Source organism: Melospiza georgiana, chromosome Z, assembly GCF_028018845.1.
Source record: "Melospiza georgiana isolate bMelGeo1 chromosome Z, bMelGeo1.pri, whole genome shotgun sequence".
Lineage (NCBI taxonomy): Eukaryota > Metazoa > Chordata > Aves > Passeriformes > Passerellidae > Melospiza > Melospiza georgiana.
Genome location: NC_080465.1, coordinates 40,199,998 through 40,221,969, shown reverse-complemented (window position 1 = coordinate 40,221,969; position 21,972 = coordinate 40,199,998). Strand labels below are relative to the sequence as shown.

The following is a 21,972-nucleotide window of genomic DNA, read 5'->3' as shown; positions in this document are numbered from 1 at the left end:
ACCAGTACTTGGGACACCCTGCTTAGCAATACCTGAATGTGCTTTTGCAATGTGAAAGGGAAATCTGATGTTTGTCTTTTTTTATAACTTCACCTTAAAGTTTAAACGGCAAGTTGCCTCAAAGAAGACATGGCTTCAACTGAGCACAACCAGTAATTCCCCTCTTCTCCCACAGTCAAAAGCATCTGAAAGAGTCCTACTCAACACCATCAGATGAAGATGGTCTGGGATAATTAACACCTCAAGCAGAGACAGAGCTGTGGCAGTGGTTTTCATGACATATGGCACATATGTCATGACAAACCACTACCTCTACATATAAGCCTACATGCAGCAGGAGGTGCTGCACTCTGTGGGCTAAGGTACCTAGATATACTTCCAGATATACTTCAACATATGGGAACTCACCACCAAAACTCTTACAAACTCCTTCTAGTTAAAATCTACACAACTTTCTTCAGCAGGATGATGAAGCCAAGAGCTTTCTTCCATATAATTTGTGGGCTACTGGAGTCATACCAATGTCTTTAGAACTAGACAAATTTCATCAAAGTATTTGGTTTTGCATGTGCAAGAGGAACTTCAGTATTTAGAGGGAAGAGGTACTGAACAGGCCCAGTGAAGAAGTATTAAAAAGCAGTGCGAGTTGAAAACTCCCCAGTTCACACTTCAAATGGGTTAATGGAAATGCAGTTCAACAACACACAACAAATAGTAGCACATTCTGAAAGGTACAAGATCTTCCTGCCCTTCTCTCCCCAAATTACATCTCTCTGAATGACCTCATAGAACACACTGTAAAGGAAGTTTGTATTCAAAAGATATAGTCAAGACCATACAAACCTGTGCCACTCAGAGCAAATAGTGAAGGCATTCAGTTTGCCAATCACGACACAGGTTCCCATTGACAACAAAAAGAAAATTATCATTAATTATAATTTTAAATTCTCTTCCTTTTTACATATAAGACCCCAAAAAATATAACATATTTTTCATTCTTGCATCATAGCCCATTCAGATCCATACAGTAAACAAAAGATAAATACATGAAGTGCCACGTCTATGGTTGTTTAAGGTATCATTATTTTTTAAATAGCAACATTCTGCTCTAATTGATCCCAACCAACAAACTTAATTCTGGACATAAATCAATTAAAGCAAAATGAAATTTGTAATCAAGTTTCACTGCATGGTAATTAATTTTCTACAAAGAGCTGCAGCCAAGGTATTACACATTCAAAATAGAGAACTCCATATAACTCACATCAAAATACAGAATAAACTACTAGCCAGGCAAATTATTAAGTTATTCTGGTCTGTGCTTTTTCAGAGACTTGCAATATAACCCTACTGATAAACAAAAAGTAAGAATTTCTGTGCCAGAATCCAGGAAAGAAAAAAATAAACACTCCGAAATTTATTTTATCATTCTCATAAACTAAAACCACATTTATGTACATTTATAGACTATATACTTCAAATTATTTGCTCTATTTCTTACTGTCGATACTATTCTGATGGCTCAAATTTGTCAATCATTCTGCATTCTGTTTGATTGGTTCTTGGGACTGATAAGGCAGAAATAACTAGGGAAAACACAAATACTCACATGCAAGTGAATTTCTTCTAATGATGATTTTATCTGACACTTGAGCAATTGTGATGTTCCAAAAAGGAAAGTCTGAAACAGTTTTCTTAAATGTACCATCAGATATACCAGTCCATTGTACACCTAACCACATTAGGAAAAAAACATATGGCTTCCATATAGACAAAATCCCTCCAAATGCTGCTGCAGTCTGTGAAGACTTGCAGAGGAACGAATGAGGCTTTCTTGCATTATGTTCAAGTCAGAAGAGAATGCCAGGCACCTCCAGAAGCTGTCTGGGCAGCAGTAAGGTTGCTTGCCTCTGCTGAATATCCATTTCCCATATTTTTCATGCCTCAAGTGCTGAACACCACACTTACAAGATGGACCTCAAGATGTGAACAACAGAAAGTTCTCTGTTTCAGCAGGAGACAGAACTAATCTGCTGATTGTTTTGGGTTTGACTTAATTTCTGATTATGTATTACTTACCAGTACCAAAACTCTCCTCGCCACAAAGGGAACAACGTCCAGAGTCCATGAGATTAGAAAAATACCTCCATCCTGCTGGTGTCTCATACACAGGAACCTTCATTACTTTTGCCACTCTGGGAAACACACAATAAAACATCACATGATTAAGATCATGCTTTTTTTTACATATGATCTGAGGAATATTCTACGTCTCATTACATCTCCTGACAGCAGGAGTAGAAGTAGAAAAATAAAAACCAAAACCAAGAACAGATCAACACTACCATTCAATACGGATCCTTGTCTCAGCATTTAACTTCAGCCAAAACCCAAGTATGTTTATACGTTACGTGTATTATTTTGGAAAATGTAGGACCTCAGTTCCATAGGCTTTACCAGTATCTTTCCCTTCTTACTGACCAAGAAACAGCTAATCTAAGGATGAACAGTTTTGCTGCACTAATATCTTAATGGAAGATAAAATATCATGTTGAAGCATCCTCCTTTGCAAAATACAGATAGTCAAATAAGGAAATGCTTGAAAGATACTTTTACTTCTTGTAATGTCTTCAAAGACAAGAAAATACAGGAATGTTTCAGTATGTTCTTTAAAAACCTTTCCTAGTCTCAACCTGAATCTCAACTTATTCTCCCTGTCTCCTATCATGTAATACAAGAAACCCTCTCACTATCTGTGTGATGTGCCAGTGTTTTCAAGAACCAAAATTAACCACCTTGTAAGTTGGATATGCATTCTTTTCCCCATGATTGTTAACTGGTAAATATTCCTGAATGAAAAAACCCTTGCGTGGACTAAAAAACAAGAAAGAAAGAAAACCCTACCAACAACTCCAAAGAACTCTAAGTCTCAAGATGGGGATTTACACAAAATGAGTATTACCAGTCTTCTTTCTAGTTATATTTTCTGGTTTTCATTGTGTGCCTAGGGTTTTCAGAACCAGCTATTTTATAACATGGAAAATAAGAACTGAGATACAGTGAAGCAATCTGACCAACTACCAATGACCTTACGATTGCTTCAACTATCATACCTAACAATACTTCTTGAAGCAAGAGAGTTTACTTAATTTTAACTGCAGTCAAACCAAAGCAAAGCAAATTAATCAAAGATGGATTCAACACGACACAATCTGTCTAAAAGTGTCAAGGTGAAAGCACTTCTGGTCAAAAAAACACCTGTTTTCTGATGGCACATCTCTCTGTCTCACATTAAGTGCATAAAGTAGATGGGATAAACTGTCAAAATATGCCAGCACTGACCCCTTCAAAACCTGGTACATAAGTATATCTAAATGAGAGAATCACAGAGTCGTCAAGGTTGTAAGAGACCTTCAAGATTATCTAGTCCAAACATCAACCTAGCTCCACCATAATCACCCCAGGTGCCACATCCAGACACCTCCTGAATACTTCAGAGAGTTACTCCGCCATTTCCACGGCCAATTTATTACAATGTCTAGCCACTCCTTCAATGAAAAATCCTTCTAATATTGAATCTGAACCTCCCCTTGCGGAACTTAAGACCACTTCCTCTTGCCCTTTGACTTGATACATGGCAGAAGAGATTGACCTCCACCTGGTTACAACCTCCTTGCAGGCAATTACAGAGTGATAAGGCCTCCCCTTTCCTCCAGGTTAAAAACTTCAGCTCCCTCAGCTGTTCCTCACAGGACTTGCGCTCCAGACTCACCAGCTTCACTGCCCTTCTCTGGACACACTCCAGCACCTCAATATCATTATCCAAGTACAGGGGGTCAATCCCTGCCCTGCTCCTGCTGGCCACACCATTGCTGGCACAGGCCAGGATGCCATTGCCCTTCTTGGCCACCTGGGCACTGCTGGCTCACGCTCAGCTGCTGTCACCAGCACCCCCAGGGCCTTTTCCTGTGGCAGCTTTGCAGCCACTCTGCCCCAGCCTGTGGCACTGCCTGGGGTTGCTGTGACCCAAGGGCAGGACCCAGCACTGGGCCTTGTTGAGCCTCACACCACTGGGCTTGGCCCATGATCCAGCCTGTCTGCAGAGATCCCTCTGCAGAGCCTTCCTGCCCTCCAGCAGATCAACACTCTGGACTGATGGCGATGCTTGTGAAATGACTGAGCTGAATTACACCCTCTCATCCAAATGATTGACAAAGACGTTAAACAGGACCAGCACCAGTACCAAGCCCTGGGGAACACTACGGGTGACCAGCCACCAACCAGATTTAGTTCCATTCATCATCAAAAGTGATGACACTACAGTTCAGCCCTTAAGTATTCTCTCTGAAATTTTTTACACTGTTAGCCTGCACTGTAATGTAGTCTCCAAATCAACCTTTCTTTTATGTAAGAATATCCATTCTAGGTGCTCATATTACATCTAAATCAGTGATTTTTAAACGAGATGGAGTAAGAATTGCTGATATTTATTTGAAAAGAGACAAAAATGTACATGAAAAAAAGAGTATTACCAAAACTTTTAATCCTGAACTCAGATTTCATATCTATAGTTTAGAGGTCGGGGCGAGTATGTACCTTCTCGTGTTTATACAGCACTACATATATTATTAACCCTTAGAAATATTGTTCCATAAAGGGAGGTTTCACAGGGCAAAACTGAACAGGTATCTGTCTGGCTCTTCAAAAAGTCAAGAACAAGAAAGAATTTAATCTCTGTGTGACAATAACTTCAGGCTGAAAACAGGACTGTACTGCCAAAAAAAGAGAAAACATTAAACCAGAAGGCAATACCTAACATGCTGGCAGAGCAAAATCAATTCTCTTAAGGTAGCCTAACAACACAGCTGAAATATGTTTGCTTGCAGAAATGTTCCCATATCCTGGTACAGTTTTTGGAGAAGGAAATCTTTTCCCATTTACTTTTCTACATTCCTCTAGCTGGGGAACAAATAGCCTAGGATGGACTTACCCTGACCAGCACTAAAAGCTTCAAGAGGCTGTAGCTGTTTTCAAAGAGTTCTAGGTACTAATGTTGTTTCTGTTGGCATGTGGGCTCACTTTGCACAGAGTTCATAGTACGATTAGTTTGTAGTAGGAATGTGACAGATTGTTCCATGCACCTTCTTTTTTCTTGTTGTTTCTGGCTCTTAATAATTCAACTAAGTAAGTAAATAGAAGTACACTGAAAATCAAGCATACTTCTTCCTTACTGACATTTTTCTGAAATAAAGACTCATCACTGGAAGTCTCAACAAATGCAGAATGTGCCTTTATGCAGCCTATAGACATTCAAGGTGAAAAATTACCCCAGAAAACATGAGGGGTGGGTTCCCATAGAACGTTGGAAAAATTCTCAAAGCTGCAGACTCTGAGAAATAATATGCTGCATTAGATCAAACACATAATCACACAAAATACAGGAAAACACCCTCAGAGGAAGGAAACTAATATGTGACGGTGAAATTACTAGATCTTCAAAGCCAGGGAAAACAGAGATTAGATGTGGGAAAGGGGAGGGATTTTTAATGCTCCTACATCTACATCTTTCTAAACTAAAAATATGACTGGGTATTCAGGAGAGAAAAATTAAAAAAAAAATCCTCATTTTTCCAATATTTTTTTCACTCTGTATTTACCAATCTGCTTTTTAATATAGACAAAATTCCTAAATCAGAGCTTTCAATCATTGATACAACAAGAAGCCAGATATTTTCTTAAAGAAGTTCCAGCTGAGACTGATAGAATCCCTGTGGATCAAATTTGAAAATAATTTTCTGTGTTCTGCTGAACTGAACATTTGCAGCACTATTTAATGGAGCATATGGCTTCTTGACAGGCTTGATAGATGCTAGGCAAATAAATGCTTAGGATAAGGGTTTCAGGAACTTGCAATTCTGCAGGAACTGCTGATAAGTCATGGTAAGGATTTTTATCTTCAACAAATCATAGGTCCATTAATTACATTTTGCAATGTTTTTAAAAATGCACCCTCACAGGACAGTTCAACCAAGACTACATATGTACAGCTTTTTAAGTTTCTCTTCTTTCTGTATACTTACACTAGATCCCCAAATTTGGGGAGTTAGAAATGTAAAGTCAAGTTAATGTAAAGAGTTTTGTCTGTATAAGTTCTCTTGATGAGAGAGGATACTCCTTCTCTCAGGAAGTGAGTCTTGGAACTGGTACTACAAGTGGTATTTATCTTGAAGAAGTCCAGATAACACAGTAAATTTTATATATCCTTAGGTATGTATAATGCATCATCAACAAGATACTGATACAGCAGTGCACCTGTAAGGGTGATACCTCAAGCTCTGAGCTTTCATGTTGTAGGTACTGGCTGTCAAAAGGCCTGATTTAATGGATAGAATATACTTCCAGAGCAATTCAAAATAAAAACTGGGGAAAAATATGCCCTATAAATAGGCTCATTTCCCTAGCCTATTTGAAGTAAAGACATTCTATTTATGTCTAACCACACAGTTGATATACCTGTGTTTATATGTTCCATGAGTATAAACTATGTTGAAAGAAGACAACAAACCATGGACATTCTGGTTCTTGTCATCTTGTACATTTAATGGGACTGACTTCAAACACTACACTTGCTTGCCTTCCTTTAGTGTAAGTGCTGACTACATCAATGAGAGTATACAGTAAAATTTCTTCTGTCCGTGTTTGGCAGTAATTACCCCTTGCTAGACTAGGAAACAGAGTATTTACATTTAGAACCAAACTGTAAGGTAACCTTAGTTATAGCCTTAGAATAACCTTAATTAGTCTGCCCATTTCAGAACTAAACAGCATTTATATTCCCAAGATGCTGAAACACTAACTAAGGAGAAAAAAGTTAAATCAAAGAAGAGAGGACTGCACTTTTTGCAATTACACAATATTTATAATTATACTTTGTGAATTTACAAAAAGTAGGAGCAGATGCTTTTAAATGAGGAGATAACAAAATGAGTGAAAATACGAATATAAATTATTGTACAGTTCCATTGTTAAATTTACCCTCTTACTGTTTCACAGTTGCACTGTAATTTTTTATTTTGAAGAGCTAGTCCCACGCTACCTATACTGACTGCCCACTTTATTTTCAAAGATAAGAAGAATGTATACAATGCAATCAGTTTGAGTTATTTCATCTCTAGAAAACAGAATTATTGGAGAGGTTAGTACCAACACAGAAATGTGAAACCAATTCTTGAACTACACAATAAGGCATGACCACTCACTAAATCACGAGCTGGCCAGCTCATAATAAAGGTAATAATGAACATAATTATAGTCTTCTAATAAAGATTAGAATTTTTAAAAATTTCCTGACAAGAAAAAAAAAATTAACAGCTAGTTCTAACATTACCCCTGAAAGACCTAACAGACTAATGCGCAAAACTTTACCAGGCAACTGGACTACTTATTCTACAGCTTCACATCTGAATATCCCAGGTCTTCTTTCTTACACTTCATAGCCATCTACATGCCACCTAACTAGGAAAACATAAGGTACAGGACTCTTGATAGCCCAGATTACTTTCCTTGGAATTCCAAAAATATTAGCCTGCTAAACTATGTAAAAAAGATTTTCATTTTTCAAACACATGGTTTTTCATTTAAAAGTGTTAAAAATCCTTGTGATAACTTTCTTTCAATTTTTCAGTAGGCACAACTGACTATTTTTCACAGATAGGCTCATAAAACCAAGTGGTCCTTGATGGCATCTCCCAGACATTGTGGTTTTGCACTAGCAAAACACCTGTGACACCCGAAAAATGACCCTGATTCACATTAACAAGAGTCAGAGGGAAGTTTTCTCTAACCTAATCACTACAATGCCACAAAAACATCCTGATGAATATAAATCATTCAAATACAACAGCCTGCAGCAAACTGAGTTTCTTGTGCCAGTGAAACTCTTATAACTTCCAAGAATAGACCAGTCAATAAGACAGAATCATCCTGCCAAAGCTGTGATGCCTGTTCACCACAAAGATAAAGGTCACAACACTGGGGGAAGGGCTTTCTTTGACAGGTCTCATGAAGTTATAAAGATGTAAGAGACTGGCTAGAGATTTGTATTGTAGGTGAAATGCTGTCTAGGGTAAACTGCAGCACCCCTTTCATTCTGGAGTCTGAACTTGGAGGAAGAAATAGGTATTAATGAAAGAAACACTAGAGAAGCAGCTATACATGTTCTTGTTTCTCATCTTCCACACATATAGGTATCAGCTGACATGGGAAAGATGCTAATAGGCACCTGGATGAACAGGCTTCAAAACACTGACTGGTGTTCCATGGATAGGCTGATTTTCAATCCTGCTCCTCTCTGTGCCAGCACTGAGGTAGATAGTTCAGAGACGATCCTTCAGCACGTCTTCCTCTGCAGAAGGCTAAGCACTGACAGGCACTAACAATCAGGAATTGAAGGAATTTGTGGGACAGATGTGGGCCACTGAAGGACAGCGTGTTGTAGCAGCACTCCAAAAGAGAACAAACCTCTGTAATGGTTTCTTTCAGAGTTACTATGGCTATAGAAGGAAAAGGTTTCTCACTATGTCTTCTAAATCTCTACTTAGCCACTGAAGTAGTCTTTGTTATCTAATCTCCAGCTGATAAAAGCCTAATTTGATTTTAGGTGTGAAGCATATTTTATTTCAAAGACAAGACTGTTATTTGACTGAAACTGAACTGAAACAGACACTGTTTTTCTTTCCACTTCTGTAGTTTTGCTTCATGCAAAGAATTAAACATATCTTAATAAGGGACCTGCATCTGATTTATCAAGAAGAAAATTTCTCTAGCTGAAAATAAGTCTTCACATACAGTCTAACCTTAACCTACAAACCTTTGTATTTGATATTTTACTGCCTGAGTTGCTTGGATTTTTTTTCCAACACTGGACATTTCTGAGGTCAACACAAGTAATTTCTGTTTGCCTACATCAATTTTGCTATCCTTTTAATAAAGATACTGGGTTGGCTGTTTTCTAACCATATACTACAGAATTTAAGTGTACTTGCAACCAGACCCAAAACTTAATGGTTTCATTCTTTTAGACCACTGGGTCCCATCCCATTCTCACTGCACGGTATTTCCACTTGCTCTCTTTTTGGTCTCTTCTTTCCACTGTTGGAAAGCTCTTTGCTACTTCATTTTTCAACTTCTGAAGTCTAATTAATCTCACCTTTGGTCAGTTCTCTCTTTGTTCTTACTATTTTTCAGGATGCAGGAGTCATGAACCAAATGATTGCAACTTTTGTTTTAGTCCCAAGTCTTCACTTTTTACTTATGCAACTGCAATAGACCGTGAGAAATTCACAGTAGTAGCCATGACAGCAGGAGCACTGGCACCAACTATAACATGAAATAGATGTTCTGCTTCTGGATGTTTTCACTCTGTCTGTGCCACCTTCCCTTAAAAGGCTTCAACTGCATATTGTGCAAGGAGCAGAACTAAAACAGTCACCTCCCTTATATGGTCAAGTATTACAGTGTTACTCCTTCCCAGTCTTTTAATTTCTTAAGCAAAAAGCAGTGGAATGCTAAGTCCTCACACACAACACAGATAACCAGGACATCACTAAGATAAGATGCAAGCTGTCATGTCATGGCAGAGAGGCTGTCAGGACACTGTGGCAGAGAAAAAAATAGACAAGTTCCCTTACTTTTTGCTTTCTACTATGCTACATCTCACAGAGAACAATCCTATAAAATAAATCAATACAGAAAAAGCATCTGGAGACACTTTAACTATGAAGCATCTAAATAAGTTAGGAATTTTTTTTGTTGTTTTCCTTCCTCCCAACCCCTGCAATGCTTTAAGTAAAGTACTTAATACAGGTGGAATAAAGGTATGCTGAACCAAGCTCTAGTGTTCAGGGATAACTTCTGTCTTGAAAAATGGCAACTTCAGGTGGATTTTTTTTGGCTGACAATAGTCCTAAATAATGGATTGCTGATAATTGCAGAAATCATCAATATATCTAATCAGTACTAGGTGAATTACCTTTCTATCAATGGAGCCTCCTGGCATTTATGTAACATAAGTTGTGCCAATAAACTGTTTCAGTATTTTCTCCTGCCTCTCAGTCTCACATTGGCCTTTCATTGTTTTTGAAATCTTTCAACAGCAAAAGCTAAAAATTGCTCTAGCAGAAAGGCAAAGTCATAGAATCACAAAGTCACAGAATCATAGGACAAGTTGGATTGCAAGTGACCTTGAAGATCATCTAGTTCCATGGTAAGGGTGGAACTAGATGTGACAAGTAAGGATGCTACCCACTACATCACATTGCTCATAGCCCCATCCAACCCGGCCTTGGGCACCTCCAGGGATGGGCTGTCCACAACTTCTCTAGGCAACCTGTTTCAGTGCCTCCCTACCCTCACAGTGGAGAATGTTTCCTAATTTCTAATGTAAATCTCTCATATTCAATTTGAAAACATTCCCCCTTGTCCTATCACTACGTGTGCAGGTGGAAAGCTGTTCTCCATCTTGTCATAAGCCCTCTTTAGGTATAGAAAGGCTCCCCCAAGGTCTCCCCAGAACCTTCTCTTCTACAGGCTAAACAATCCCAAGTCTCTCAGCCTGTCCTCACAGGAGAGGTGCTTCTGACTTCTAATCACCTTCATGGTCCTCTTTTGGACCTGCGACAACAGGTCCACACCTTTCTCATGCTGAGGACCCCAGAACTGGATGCAGCACTGCAAGTGGGATCTCACAACAGCAGAATCCCCTCCCTGACCCTGCTGGCCACCCCTCTTTATGATGCCATGTGGGACCATGTCAGTGGCATAACACAAACTTAGCTATAAGACATCTGTCAGTCTTACCTTGTCAGCCACTCCACCATACAGGGCCACCAGGCTGGTCAGGCACAATTTGTCCTTAGTAAAGCCGTGCTGGCTGCCTTGGATCACCTCTTTGTCTTGCATGTGCCTTAACACTGCTTCCATGAGGATCTTCCCCATGATCTTCCCAGGCACAGTGGTGAGATCACCAGTCTGTGGTTCCCAGTTTTCCTTTCTCCCCTTTTTAAAAACAGGACTGATGTTTTCCTTTTTCTAGTCTCCAGGGACTTTGCCTGACCAACATAACTCTTCAAATATGATGGAGAATGTCTTGGCAAGAATATCATCCAATTCCCTTAGGAACCTTCAGTGTATCTCATCAGCCTTGGGCCTATTTAGCTTCACCAAGTGGTTTCATACCCACTCTTCACTGCCAGCAATATGAACTTGACTCCCTCAGCCCCCAGCTGGAGGTTCAGATACTTGAGAGATGTGGAAAGCCTGACTGCCAGTGAAGACTGAGGCAAAGAATTCATTGAGTACCTCAGACTTTTCCATTTCTGTTTTCACCATTCTTCATTCTCGTTTACCATGGCCTTTATTTTCGGCCCTTCTTTTCCAAGCTATGTACTTACAGAATTCTTTATTGGTATTCTTCACATCCCTTGCCAAGTCCCATTCCATCTGTGCCTTAGTTTTCCTGACCCATCCTTACATATCTAATCCCTATCTCTGTACTCTTCCCAGATCACCTGTCCTGCTTCCATTGTCTATGTACTTTCTTCTTATTCATCAGTTTGAGAAGCAGATCCTTGCTCAGTCATACCAGTTTCTGTCCCTCTCTCTTTGATTTTCTAAACACTTGAGCTCAAAGAGTTGCCAGGTATGGTCTGCTCTTCTATCCTTAAGGATAATTTCCCAGGGGATTACATACACTAATTATTTAAACAACTGGAAGTTTGCTTTTCTAAAATTCAGCATCCAGTCTATATTCCTTGCCAGGCCCATGTTCCTTGGGATCATGAACTCAACCCAGGCATGGTCACTACATTCCAGTCAGTCTCTGACCTTAACCACTCTAATGAGCTCATCACTAGCACTAGTCCAGGCCCAGTAATGCTTCTCTGCTCAGTTTAGCTAATAAATCCATTAGTACAATCTACCTGCCTCGTGTCTTGTAATACCAGCAACTGGGCTACATGGAACTCCTGTTCAGCACAATCACCACCATACACAAGGAATATTGTGTGGAAAGTCAGACACTTGGCTTTAAACCACTAAACTAAACACATTTAAAACTTACTATCTCCCTTTGGCCCCTTGAAGTTCACTGGACTTCATCTGTCTTCCTTAGGAGCAGACTTGTGCCATAACAAGGATGATTAAAGCACTTATCTCAGGACTCGGGCTCCCCAGTACCCACAGTGAGGTCTTGCAGTCAGTCATATTCCTTGTTGCCACCTGTAGGTCATGGTGTGAACAGATGGTATTTCACACCATCAAGTTTTCCTATAAAAGTTCTGCAGCACCTCAAGCCGAATGTTACAAGCACCTTGTGCAACACACAAAAAAGACAGCACTCTTGAAAGTACTTGAGACACTTTACAAAATAATGGAAAACCAATCCTCACAGGCAACTTTCTGATTCTATCCCAAAGGGTAAAGTCATTTGCCTAACTGCATACAGAGCCAGGGGAGCACTGCAGAACTGAAATGCATCTGTAAGCAGTAAAGAGCTGCAGCACAGATCTAATCAAATCTCTGAGAAAGGACTGCAGAAAGCCACTGCCTCTTCCTCACTCCTCAAGGAGTTAAGTGGTCAAAGTAAAAATAGCCAGCACAGCTCCTTGCTGAGTCTGCCTTTGCCTTCAAAGCTAATGTGACAACCCTGTCCACTAAGGGCAGGAGGTGCAAGGATACTTTTTACGGACACTATTCTCTAGCCTAGTCTCACTAATCTGTGATGGAGTGAACTGTCACTGATGCAGAACTCACTGGTGAACAGAATGGTAAATGCACCTTTAAAAAATACATGAAGCAGATAGCACACAAGCTGGGATTTATCACCCTGCAATTGCAGGGCTGCAAATAGGTTATTGTTGCAGTGACCAAGGTATGAAATTACTGCCAGGGTTAAAACTATCACATGACTTCAAGTTACACACATGTTGTAGTGAGACTGTTACCATCTCAAATTTGGAAGCACTATGAGCCATTAAAGAATCTGCTTTCTGGAAGTTAAATCACTTTTAGAAGTTACACTGGTGGAGTCCTCATATGCAGGCCTAGGTTTTAAGGCCTTAAGTACCACTTTGGCTTGTCAGTCCCTGAAATGTGAATAATAATGTGGATAATAATGCAGAGTTCTAACAATGAGACTCCATAAGAGAAAACAGTTCTCTGAAGAGCTGAATGTTTAATTCCATTTAACTGATGTTTGTACATATAGAAACTGAGAGCTATCCCTCGTTTTGAGGAAATTCAGCCTTAAAAATCCTACCATGGATTTTATAAGAAGCCACTCACTTCAGACATGAAACCAGCCAATAAGTCTGAGGCATCTGCTTCTGTTCAGTAAGACTATAATGATGTGGATACTCCTGTCAGCATGAAAGCAGGGTAGGTCAAACTACAAAACAAACAATTCCTTGCGGTCTCCAGAAAACAAAAAAAATCACAATCTAAACCTATTCTCTCAGCTTCTAATAAAAATCACAGCAGAGATTTTAGCATGGAGCAGATCTTCCTAAAGGAATCAGAAATGGATGCAACTCCTAGACAATAGCCTTTGGTACAATAATAATAAAATTTCATTGAATAAATACCAACTTAGAGTTTCCTATGAGTAGAGTTGCTAAGGAGCACTGTCTAGTTCACCTGTATTAAATACATTGTTAAGTCAAGAGAAAACCCAACATTCCTGCTTTTTTAAAAGAAAAGTTTATTTAATCATAACGCAAAATACTTAATTTCAAAGGAAATATTTGTGGTCTCATTACAAACAATTAAATCAGTGAATTAACTTTTAACTGCTAGAAATTACTCTTAGTTACCTTTCACTAGGAATAAGTACATTTTAAAATTATTTTTCCAAACTATTAATAGCCTTTTGAACTTATCACACTACCAACACTGACCTCTTCCTTCCCTTCCACTGAGTGATAAAATTCAGAACAAATCCACTGTGTTTAGAACTAACTCCGACTGTCAACATCAATGCCTGTATCTGGACTGAGTATCTGTATCTGAGTTTGCAAAGAGCAAGCGTTTATTTTAAGTACGGTATTTATAATAGTGTTCTTTTCTGCTGTGTGAGCAGGAAAACACAGACATGGCAAGATGAGAATAAACAAGAAAGGAGACTAGAAAAAAGTGTGCTGCATTTCTCAGGGGCAGGTCTACAAAGTTCATAGCCAAAACTTTTTGTGGGAGGACTATTGATTTAAGCCCAGCTGCATACTCACCCACTTTAGGCACCTTTGAAGGTGAATAAAAAATGCCACAGTGACCAACAGAGCATGGCGCAGGTACCTGTAAGCTCAGAGTGAAGGAATGATCTGTTAAGCAGGAAGCAGTCTGGCCCATCAGTGTGGCACTGTGTCCCTGCTTGCTAATCCCCTTCACAGGCCAGGTTTGGTGCTTTGTAGGCACAAACAAACAGGCAGTGGGACTCTACAGAATATCATCTGCACTGCCCTGCATAGATACCATGTGACATACAGGCTTACCCAGGCTTCCATAAAAACACCTCACTGCATGAAGAATGTGTAATTCAGGGGTTGATGAATGTGTTACCTTCCTTAACCGCAGCAGTGTTCAGAATGTTCACAAGCTTTACATGATTTCACACTACAGTACTGTCTGTGGACATGCAACCCCATCTTCTGAGTTGTGTTCTTCAGCACTCTTCCCTTTCCATATCCTATGTCCTTCTGGCCCAGCTACAGCATGCCACCCACACTGAGATTTATGAAGAGATGCAATCTAGGAGGTTTGTGCTGGGGGATGCTGACTCAGGCACAGCTTCAGTTTCTCCTTTACAGAACAACAAGTGTTTTATACAAGGGTTCAGTGCTAGAAAGAAATTAGTAAATAATAAATGGATGAAAATAAAAAACAAATAAGTAATAAAAACCCCAGTACTTTCATACAGACCTTCTTTTTTCCTATTCTCCATCCATTTATTTTTTTAAATAAACTTCTACAAAAGGATTTCTTATTTCCCTTCAAATCTTTAGGGGTTCTTGTGAGTCCAAAAGTAAATGTGCTTAATTACTTGCTTAACTGGTACCAAGAGGAAAATATCAACTATTTTGCTTTACTAAGTGTTTAATACTCAATAAAGCAAAATAGTTGACATTTTGCTCTTTTATTATAAAGCAACACTAGCTATGTGGACTGTAAGAGCTGTTTCCAAGAAATCTGTTAACAAATTCAGTACCTTACAGACAGAAATACCACTCCCTGGGAAGAGGGAAAAAAAATTATGCCAAGGTGAACAGGTCTGTGTATAAATAAAAGTAAGTTGGAAGGGTTATTGTTTAAAAAGGAGGAAAGAAGCAATTTCAAAGTACACAATTCAAGTGTTCGTCCTCTTGCTTCTGAATTCTCATAATAATTTTTAATCTACAGAGAAAAACAGGATGCTGTCAGCACACGGTGTATAGAAGCCAAATGATTCTGTATTTAACTACACCTAGCTGAGAGGTTTATCTGTGCTGAGACTACAGATTGCAAAGGTTCCTACTGCCTAGCCCCTGCAGACTCCTCCCTTGCCTTTAAGCAGAAGTACCAATAGAAAAATTCTATTTTCTAGAGGAAAAACTCTAGCATTCCACTTAAAGCCCATCAAACCAATTAGCTTGACCAAGTATCAGTCACCACTATTAGGTTAATTGTAGCTGAGAGGGACTTCAAAGCCTGCAGGAGGAAAGCCAATTTGTCAGATCCACACAAGGAAAGGAAACCTCCTAGAATAAACAGCTACTGAATGTTAAGAAATTAATTTCCTTCACTGAGACTCTGCCCATATAGATTCTTCTAACTTGGGATCACCTTCCAGCACTCCCGACTCACAGGGTAACATTTAAAAGATTTAAAGATAGTAACTAAATAAGGAACATGTAGAACAGCTCTGGGGCATGAGCAACAGGCACAGGAGAAACACAGTGGACTCCTTGCCCATTTTGCCTCAGGTACGGAAATACTCGTAGCTAATGCTTGGCTAAAGCATTGTCAAGACTCTCATCCATTCATTAGTAACAAATTTTAATGTTCTGAATGATTCATTTGAAGAATTTCTAGAAAAGTTACTGCCAGGCCTTCCACAACTCTTTCCAGTGAAACAAAGAATTGACTGATCTGATTAAAAAAAAAAAAAAAAATCTATAAAATATGACATGTGGGCCTTGATATATCCTACGTTTAATGGCGACTGTAAAGATAGAAATGGAAGGGTCTGATGGGTTAATTCAAGCTGCAGTTCAGTATCATTACAGTAAATTCAGCAGGACAGTCTACATAATTTCAGTGAGCTACAAGAACCTTGATTAACTCTCTGATTTTGCTGGCTGAGTGATACCCACCACAAAGACAATTTCTGCAAAGCAGCGAAGTCAGATTGACACTGGACAAGGAGCATACAGCTCACAGATTGGTAATGATGTCAGTAAAATTCTCTAATTGGCAAAAGCAAGAATGAATCAATCATCTTAAGCATTTCTAAATGATGGAGGAGCAAAACAAACTTTATTTGTGCAGAGATTTGATCAAAAAAAGCAAACAGAGCTTTAGTTGTACCTGACAGGGAGTTGATTCATTTGAACAAGAGAAAGTACTCTTAGAAATCTATACACAGCAGTGTTCCTGAGACCACATTATTTGATTTGATTTTGACCACATAATTTGATTTTAGACAACAATTTCTTATGTTTCTGAAGAACAATTTACTCAATATTCAGTTATCTAGGAGGGGTGTAGAATTAGCTCTTGATTCTGGAAACTTCAAGACCTCCCAGCTGGTGTGGACCAGTGCCCAAGGGCTGACAACCAGTGCTGACTGGCCAACAAAGGAGCTATCCTTACAGTCCCATCATGTTCCATCCTCTCTAAGAAATCAATTTGCACTTGGGAGGAAAGATACTGAGAAAAAATACAACACTGGATGATTGCAGAGTTAAAACAGCCCAGTAGACTATTCCACCACTGAGTGATCAGCCAGTCAGGAGCATATCCTAAAGAACTTAATTCTACAATTTACAAGTAGAGCTCTGACTAAGCTAATTTTCTAATACAATTCAGCAGTAACTTTATGGAGACATTTGCTCTATCTATATTATTCCTCTCTGGAATCAAAGAAAGATTCTGCAAGTCAGTCAAACCATCCATAACTACACATACTACACCTCAGATCCATTGTACCAAATGAAATAAACAAAAATAACAATCTTTTAAGTAAATTTACAGACTATGGCTTAGTTCACTCTGTAATATTCTGGCAACCTCATGATGTTGCACTAGTGCTAATAAATGCTACTTGCACAGTGAAACTATAGTAATTTCCATCAAAAGCAAAGCCATACTTCTCATAAACTCAGACAAATTATACAATTGATAAAAGTGATGAAAACAAAAATTCTCACTGGTTTTCCAGTCAAACCAGTTAGAATAAAAAACTATTTATGCATTACAGTTGCAAACAATATATATGGGCAACATATCTTCTCTTTAACATAAGTTACACACCCCTCCATGTATAATACAAAAGTTTGTGAAAATTTCATAATTGCCTTTGAAATGGACCTTTCCACAAACTCAAAACTTACAAATCTGATAACTTCCAACAAAATGTATTGGAGCAACTAATGTTGTTTCTAACTGTTTCTCTTGGTTACAAACTTACTGTACAAGTCTGTGTAACTCTTTCTTATTAGGGGGTTGTTTTCCTCAGTGTGTGGAATGTTAACAGGTGTATTCATCATGATGTTCCACACCAAATGCTGTCTCATGTTGCTTTTGTCATCAGTTTGAGATTCAGATCCAAAATGCATAACTTCTTACCCTCTTTTGCAAATGTTTCAAGAGTCAACTCCCAAAAGAAGTATAGCCTTCAGGACAGTGTGCCTGTGACGCCATGCCTTATGAAAACCTCATTGTCCTTTTGTCCAAGCTCTAATAGAATGATTAGAAACAGCTGTTGACATATACAGTATTCAGCTATGGCTGGGCCAGAAGTAAGGATAAAGCAAGAGACAAAAGCTGCTTTGCGACAGACAACTAGCAAATACATACACTTCTGTGAGCATAATGAGAGAGAGGTGTGCTTTGGCAGCAACATACCCCAACAGAATTTTGTCTTTCACGTAATAAAACCAGCTGGCACAGTGCTCAGAGTCCTTTTGAGGTGAAATCAGAATCATAAACTGTCTCAAGTTGGAAAGGACCCATAAGGATCACCAAGTCCAACTCCCTGCCCCTCACACGATGACCTAACAATTAACCATATGACTGAGATCATTGTGCAGATGCTCCTTGAACTCTGACAAACTTGGTGCTGCAACCACTTCCCTGAAAAGCCTGTTCCAGTGACAAATTGCACACATATGTACTACATATCCACAGAGAATGAGGTTTGATTGCAGGGCTCACAGTAGTAATGAAGAAAAGTCCAACCAGCTGGAAAGCATGCAGCCGTGCTCTCCAGATGTACTGCAGTAATCCCTAGGGCTATTCATGCCCTTCCTGGCTGAGATACAAGAACTACTTTTCGTTATTATTTCAGCACTCATGTGCCTATAGAGTAAGTTAACTCCTCATCAGCAGGACAAAGAGAATGCACAGTGATCAGATATGACGACTTCTAGCATTCTGTGAACTTTTACACAACAAATAAAGTTCTGAGTTTATTTTAGCCTTCAAATTCTGCCATGGCTAACCAGCAGGAAGATTATGCCTTGTTCTAGAAAAGACACTGTCCACTTCTTTTATGGCAACAACTGACTCAATATTAGACAGCCTGTCTCTGCCCTATTCCCAATAGCATAGCCTGTGATGAGCTAAACGCTGCGAGCAAAGGCAGGGTTTATTTGAATATAAATACAAAAAACCAGCTGTCATTGCTAGGCTGTAGTATGCTGTGTTAACAGCCTGACTTGTTAATGGTTTCCTGAGTAAGACAGGAAATCTTCTTAATGCATGGAAATAACAGAAACAAACAAAAAGGCTGATTAAAGCAAGCTGGTCCCTGGAAAATGAAACATACCTAAGAATATAAGAAACACCCAAGCATAAAATGACACAAATGAATTTTAGTAGTGGACCTCGTCTCATTAAGGAAAAGCTTCGTGTTTAGTGCAACAATGAAATATCAGCCAGGTAATGAACACAACCTACAGAAAAACAAGCAAAATCCCAAAGCATGAACAAGTTCAAAACAACACTTAAAGCCTTCTCACCTCTCCACCCTTAAACAGGTACCTTTTCTGTTCTAGTCCCAAGTCCTGCACAGTCACTGCTGCATACAGAACCCATGGGTTTTTCAGCAATACAAAGGTCTAAGAAGGCAAGGAGAAATGCTTTGTAAGTTTTCTAATTCCACAAGAACTTTCAGGAAGATTTTATTATACCAGAGAAGAAAAATGGCATTATGAATTGTAAGGTGTAATAAAGAGGTGTAATCCTTTATATTCTTCTGCAGATACTTAGCGAGGTGAACCTCAATAATGTCATAACTAAAGACTGGCCAGACCCAGGGTCTCTTTCAGGATATGCAATAATCCTATGAACTAAGCACAGGCAAAATACCCTCCACTAACTCAGGAGTACACATCTTATATTAATTAGCCTTTCCTGGCTTTGAGGTCAGCTGGTTCACTGTGCCTATTCATTGATGAAGATGAAAACCAGACATGAATATGTCCACTACGTGTGTTACAAAACTCTGTATTGCTGCCATTCAAATTGGGTTACCAGTACCCTGAATTATCTGAACAATAGAGAAAGAATGGCTTTAGGTACATATCAGAAGTTACTGATTGCCTCCCTAGCTGCTTCTTCACCTCCTGAGTACTATAATACTACTTCCACCCTCTCATTCAGAGACAGCAGGATAGCTCAGAAAATGATCAGGACAGAAACAATGCCGTTTCTCTAGATTGACAATTCCTTGATTTTGAAGAAAATTAAAAAAAATAATATAAGACAACATAATTTTTTTTCTATAAACTACCTTGCTGCTACATAGTAACTACAAGAGTGCAAAGGTGCAGGAAGGCTCAACAATCTTGGTGGTGTAAGGGCTTTCCTGCAAAGGTCTCCTTATAAGGACACAGTATTATAACTTAGATTGGAAGTGACCATGGAATGTCTCTAGTCCAATATCCTGAACACAAAACTTGCTTCTTTCAAATTTCTTTGCCCCTTGTCCTTCCACCATGCACAGCTGGGAAGTGCCTGGCTCCAGGCAGTGGCTCTCGACAGGCACTCTCTGTAGGTATGGGCGGCTGTTGTTAGGTCCCACCAGAGAAGCCATCCTTCTCCAGGCTGAACAGAGCTCCCAGCCTCTCCTCTCAGGGCCTGTGCTCCAGCCCCCATGTGTGCTGGTGATCCTATGCTGAACTCACTCCACTTTACTGATGTTTTTCCTATAGTGAGGACCTCAAACCAAACAAAAAGCAAAATCTGGGAGTGGTTTCACACATGATAAGAAGGAAATAATAACTTTCTCCACCCTTTGCACCAATATCTTATTCATATGGCCCAGGATGTCACTGGCCTCTTCTGATTCCAGAGCACACAGCTTCTCAGACAAATATCCCCCAGGATGCTGCCCTGTCTCTGCAGAGCTGCTGCTCAGTTCCTCTGCTGCACTCTGCCTTTCTGAGGGCATGGTTTGTCATTGCTGAATTTCATTAGGTCTTTGCCATCCACTACTGCCAGTCGTCCAGGTTCCCCTGACTGTATCAAGAACAGTGTGGCCAGCAGGGCCAGGGCAGCCATCATCCTCCTGTATTACTCCTGGTGAGGCTGTAGCTGTGTACTATGTCAATTTTTGGGTCATTCACTTCAAAAAGGACTTCGAGGTTCTGGAACATGTCCAGAGAAGGGCAACAAGGTTCATGAAGGATCTAGTAAAATCTAGTAAACATGTAATATAAGGAATTTCCGAGGCATCTGCATTTGTTTAGTCTATAGAAAAGGAGGCTCAGGGGAAACTCTCTACAATTTCTCTGCAAGGAGGCTGTTATTTGGTGGGGGTTGGTCTCTTCTACTGTGGCTACAGTGAGAGGACAAAGGAAATGGCCTTAAGCTAGAAAGGGGATATTCAGATTAGATACTAGAAAAAAAATTTTCACTGTTATAGTGGTCAGGCACTGAAACAGGTTGCCCATGGAAGTGGTGGAGTCAATATCCCTGTGTATGTTCAAGAGGCATCTAGATCTGGAGATGGGTTTAGTGGTTTAGGGGCAACAGTGGCAGGCAGTGCCAGGTGAGTGGTTGGACTGGATGCTCTTATAGATCTCTTCCAACCTTGATAATACCATGACTGCTGGCTCTGCTCTCCAGCAGATCAACAGGCACCACACAATTTGGTGTCATCTACAAACTGGGTTTGAGTGTCCTCCATCTCCCCCTTCAGACCACTGATAAATATGTGGACAGGTCACAGAACAGACCTCTGCAGTACCCCACTTTTTACCAGTTAATTAACCAATTGCCTGTGAGTCTGAGCATCAAACCAGACTTTTACCAACCTAGCTCTCCATCCATTGAAACATAAAGTCCCTGGATACAGAAATACCATGGGACTGCTAAAATGGCAGTAAATGACATCTACTATCTTAACACCATCAACAGATTCCATCACTTTATCAGCCAGGCAATCGGTTTGGTTAGATACTATTTATTCTAGTAGCTCCCTAATGATGCCATTTAGATTGGAATTGCCAAGCTCACACTAGTTTTCCTTTGCTCTCTCGCAAACTGTTCTGTATATTTTAAAGACTGAAAATTAGTAAGTGCTCTTTTTGGTTGTAGGACTTGTCTGGGAAGGGAAAGGAAAAAAGCAGACAAGTACATGACAGTGCTCATAGAAAAAATACAGAAAGAAGAAGAAAGTATAGTATGCCATAGGTATAGACAGTTACTACAGAATCAAAG

At 39.5% G+C, this 21,972-nt stretch overlaps 1 protein-coding gene across 1 annotated transcript in view; it reads right to left on the bottom strand.

Moving 5' to 3' along the window:
* Positions 1–21,972, bottom strand: part of PGM5 (phosphoglucomutase 5) — a 68,566-nt gene that overhangs the window by 23,033 nt on the left and 23,561 nt on the right. The window contains exon 7 of the mRNA XM_058043798.1: positions 2,080–2,195. Within this exon, the coding sequence (XP_057899781.1) occupies positions 2,080–2,195 (116 nt within the window). The remainder of the gene's footprint in view (positions 1–2,079; positions 2,196–21,972) is intronic.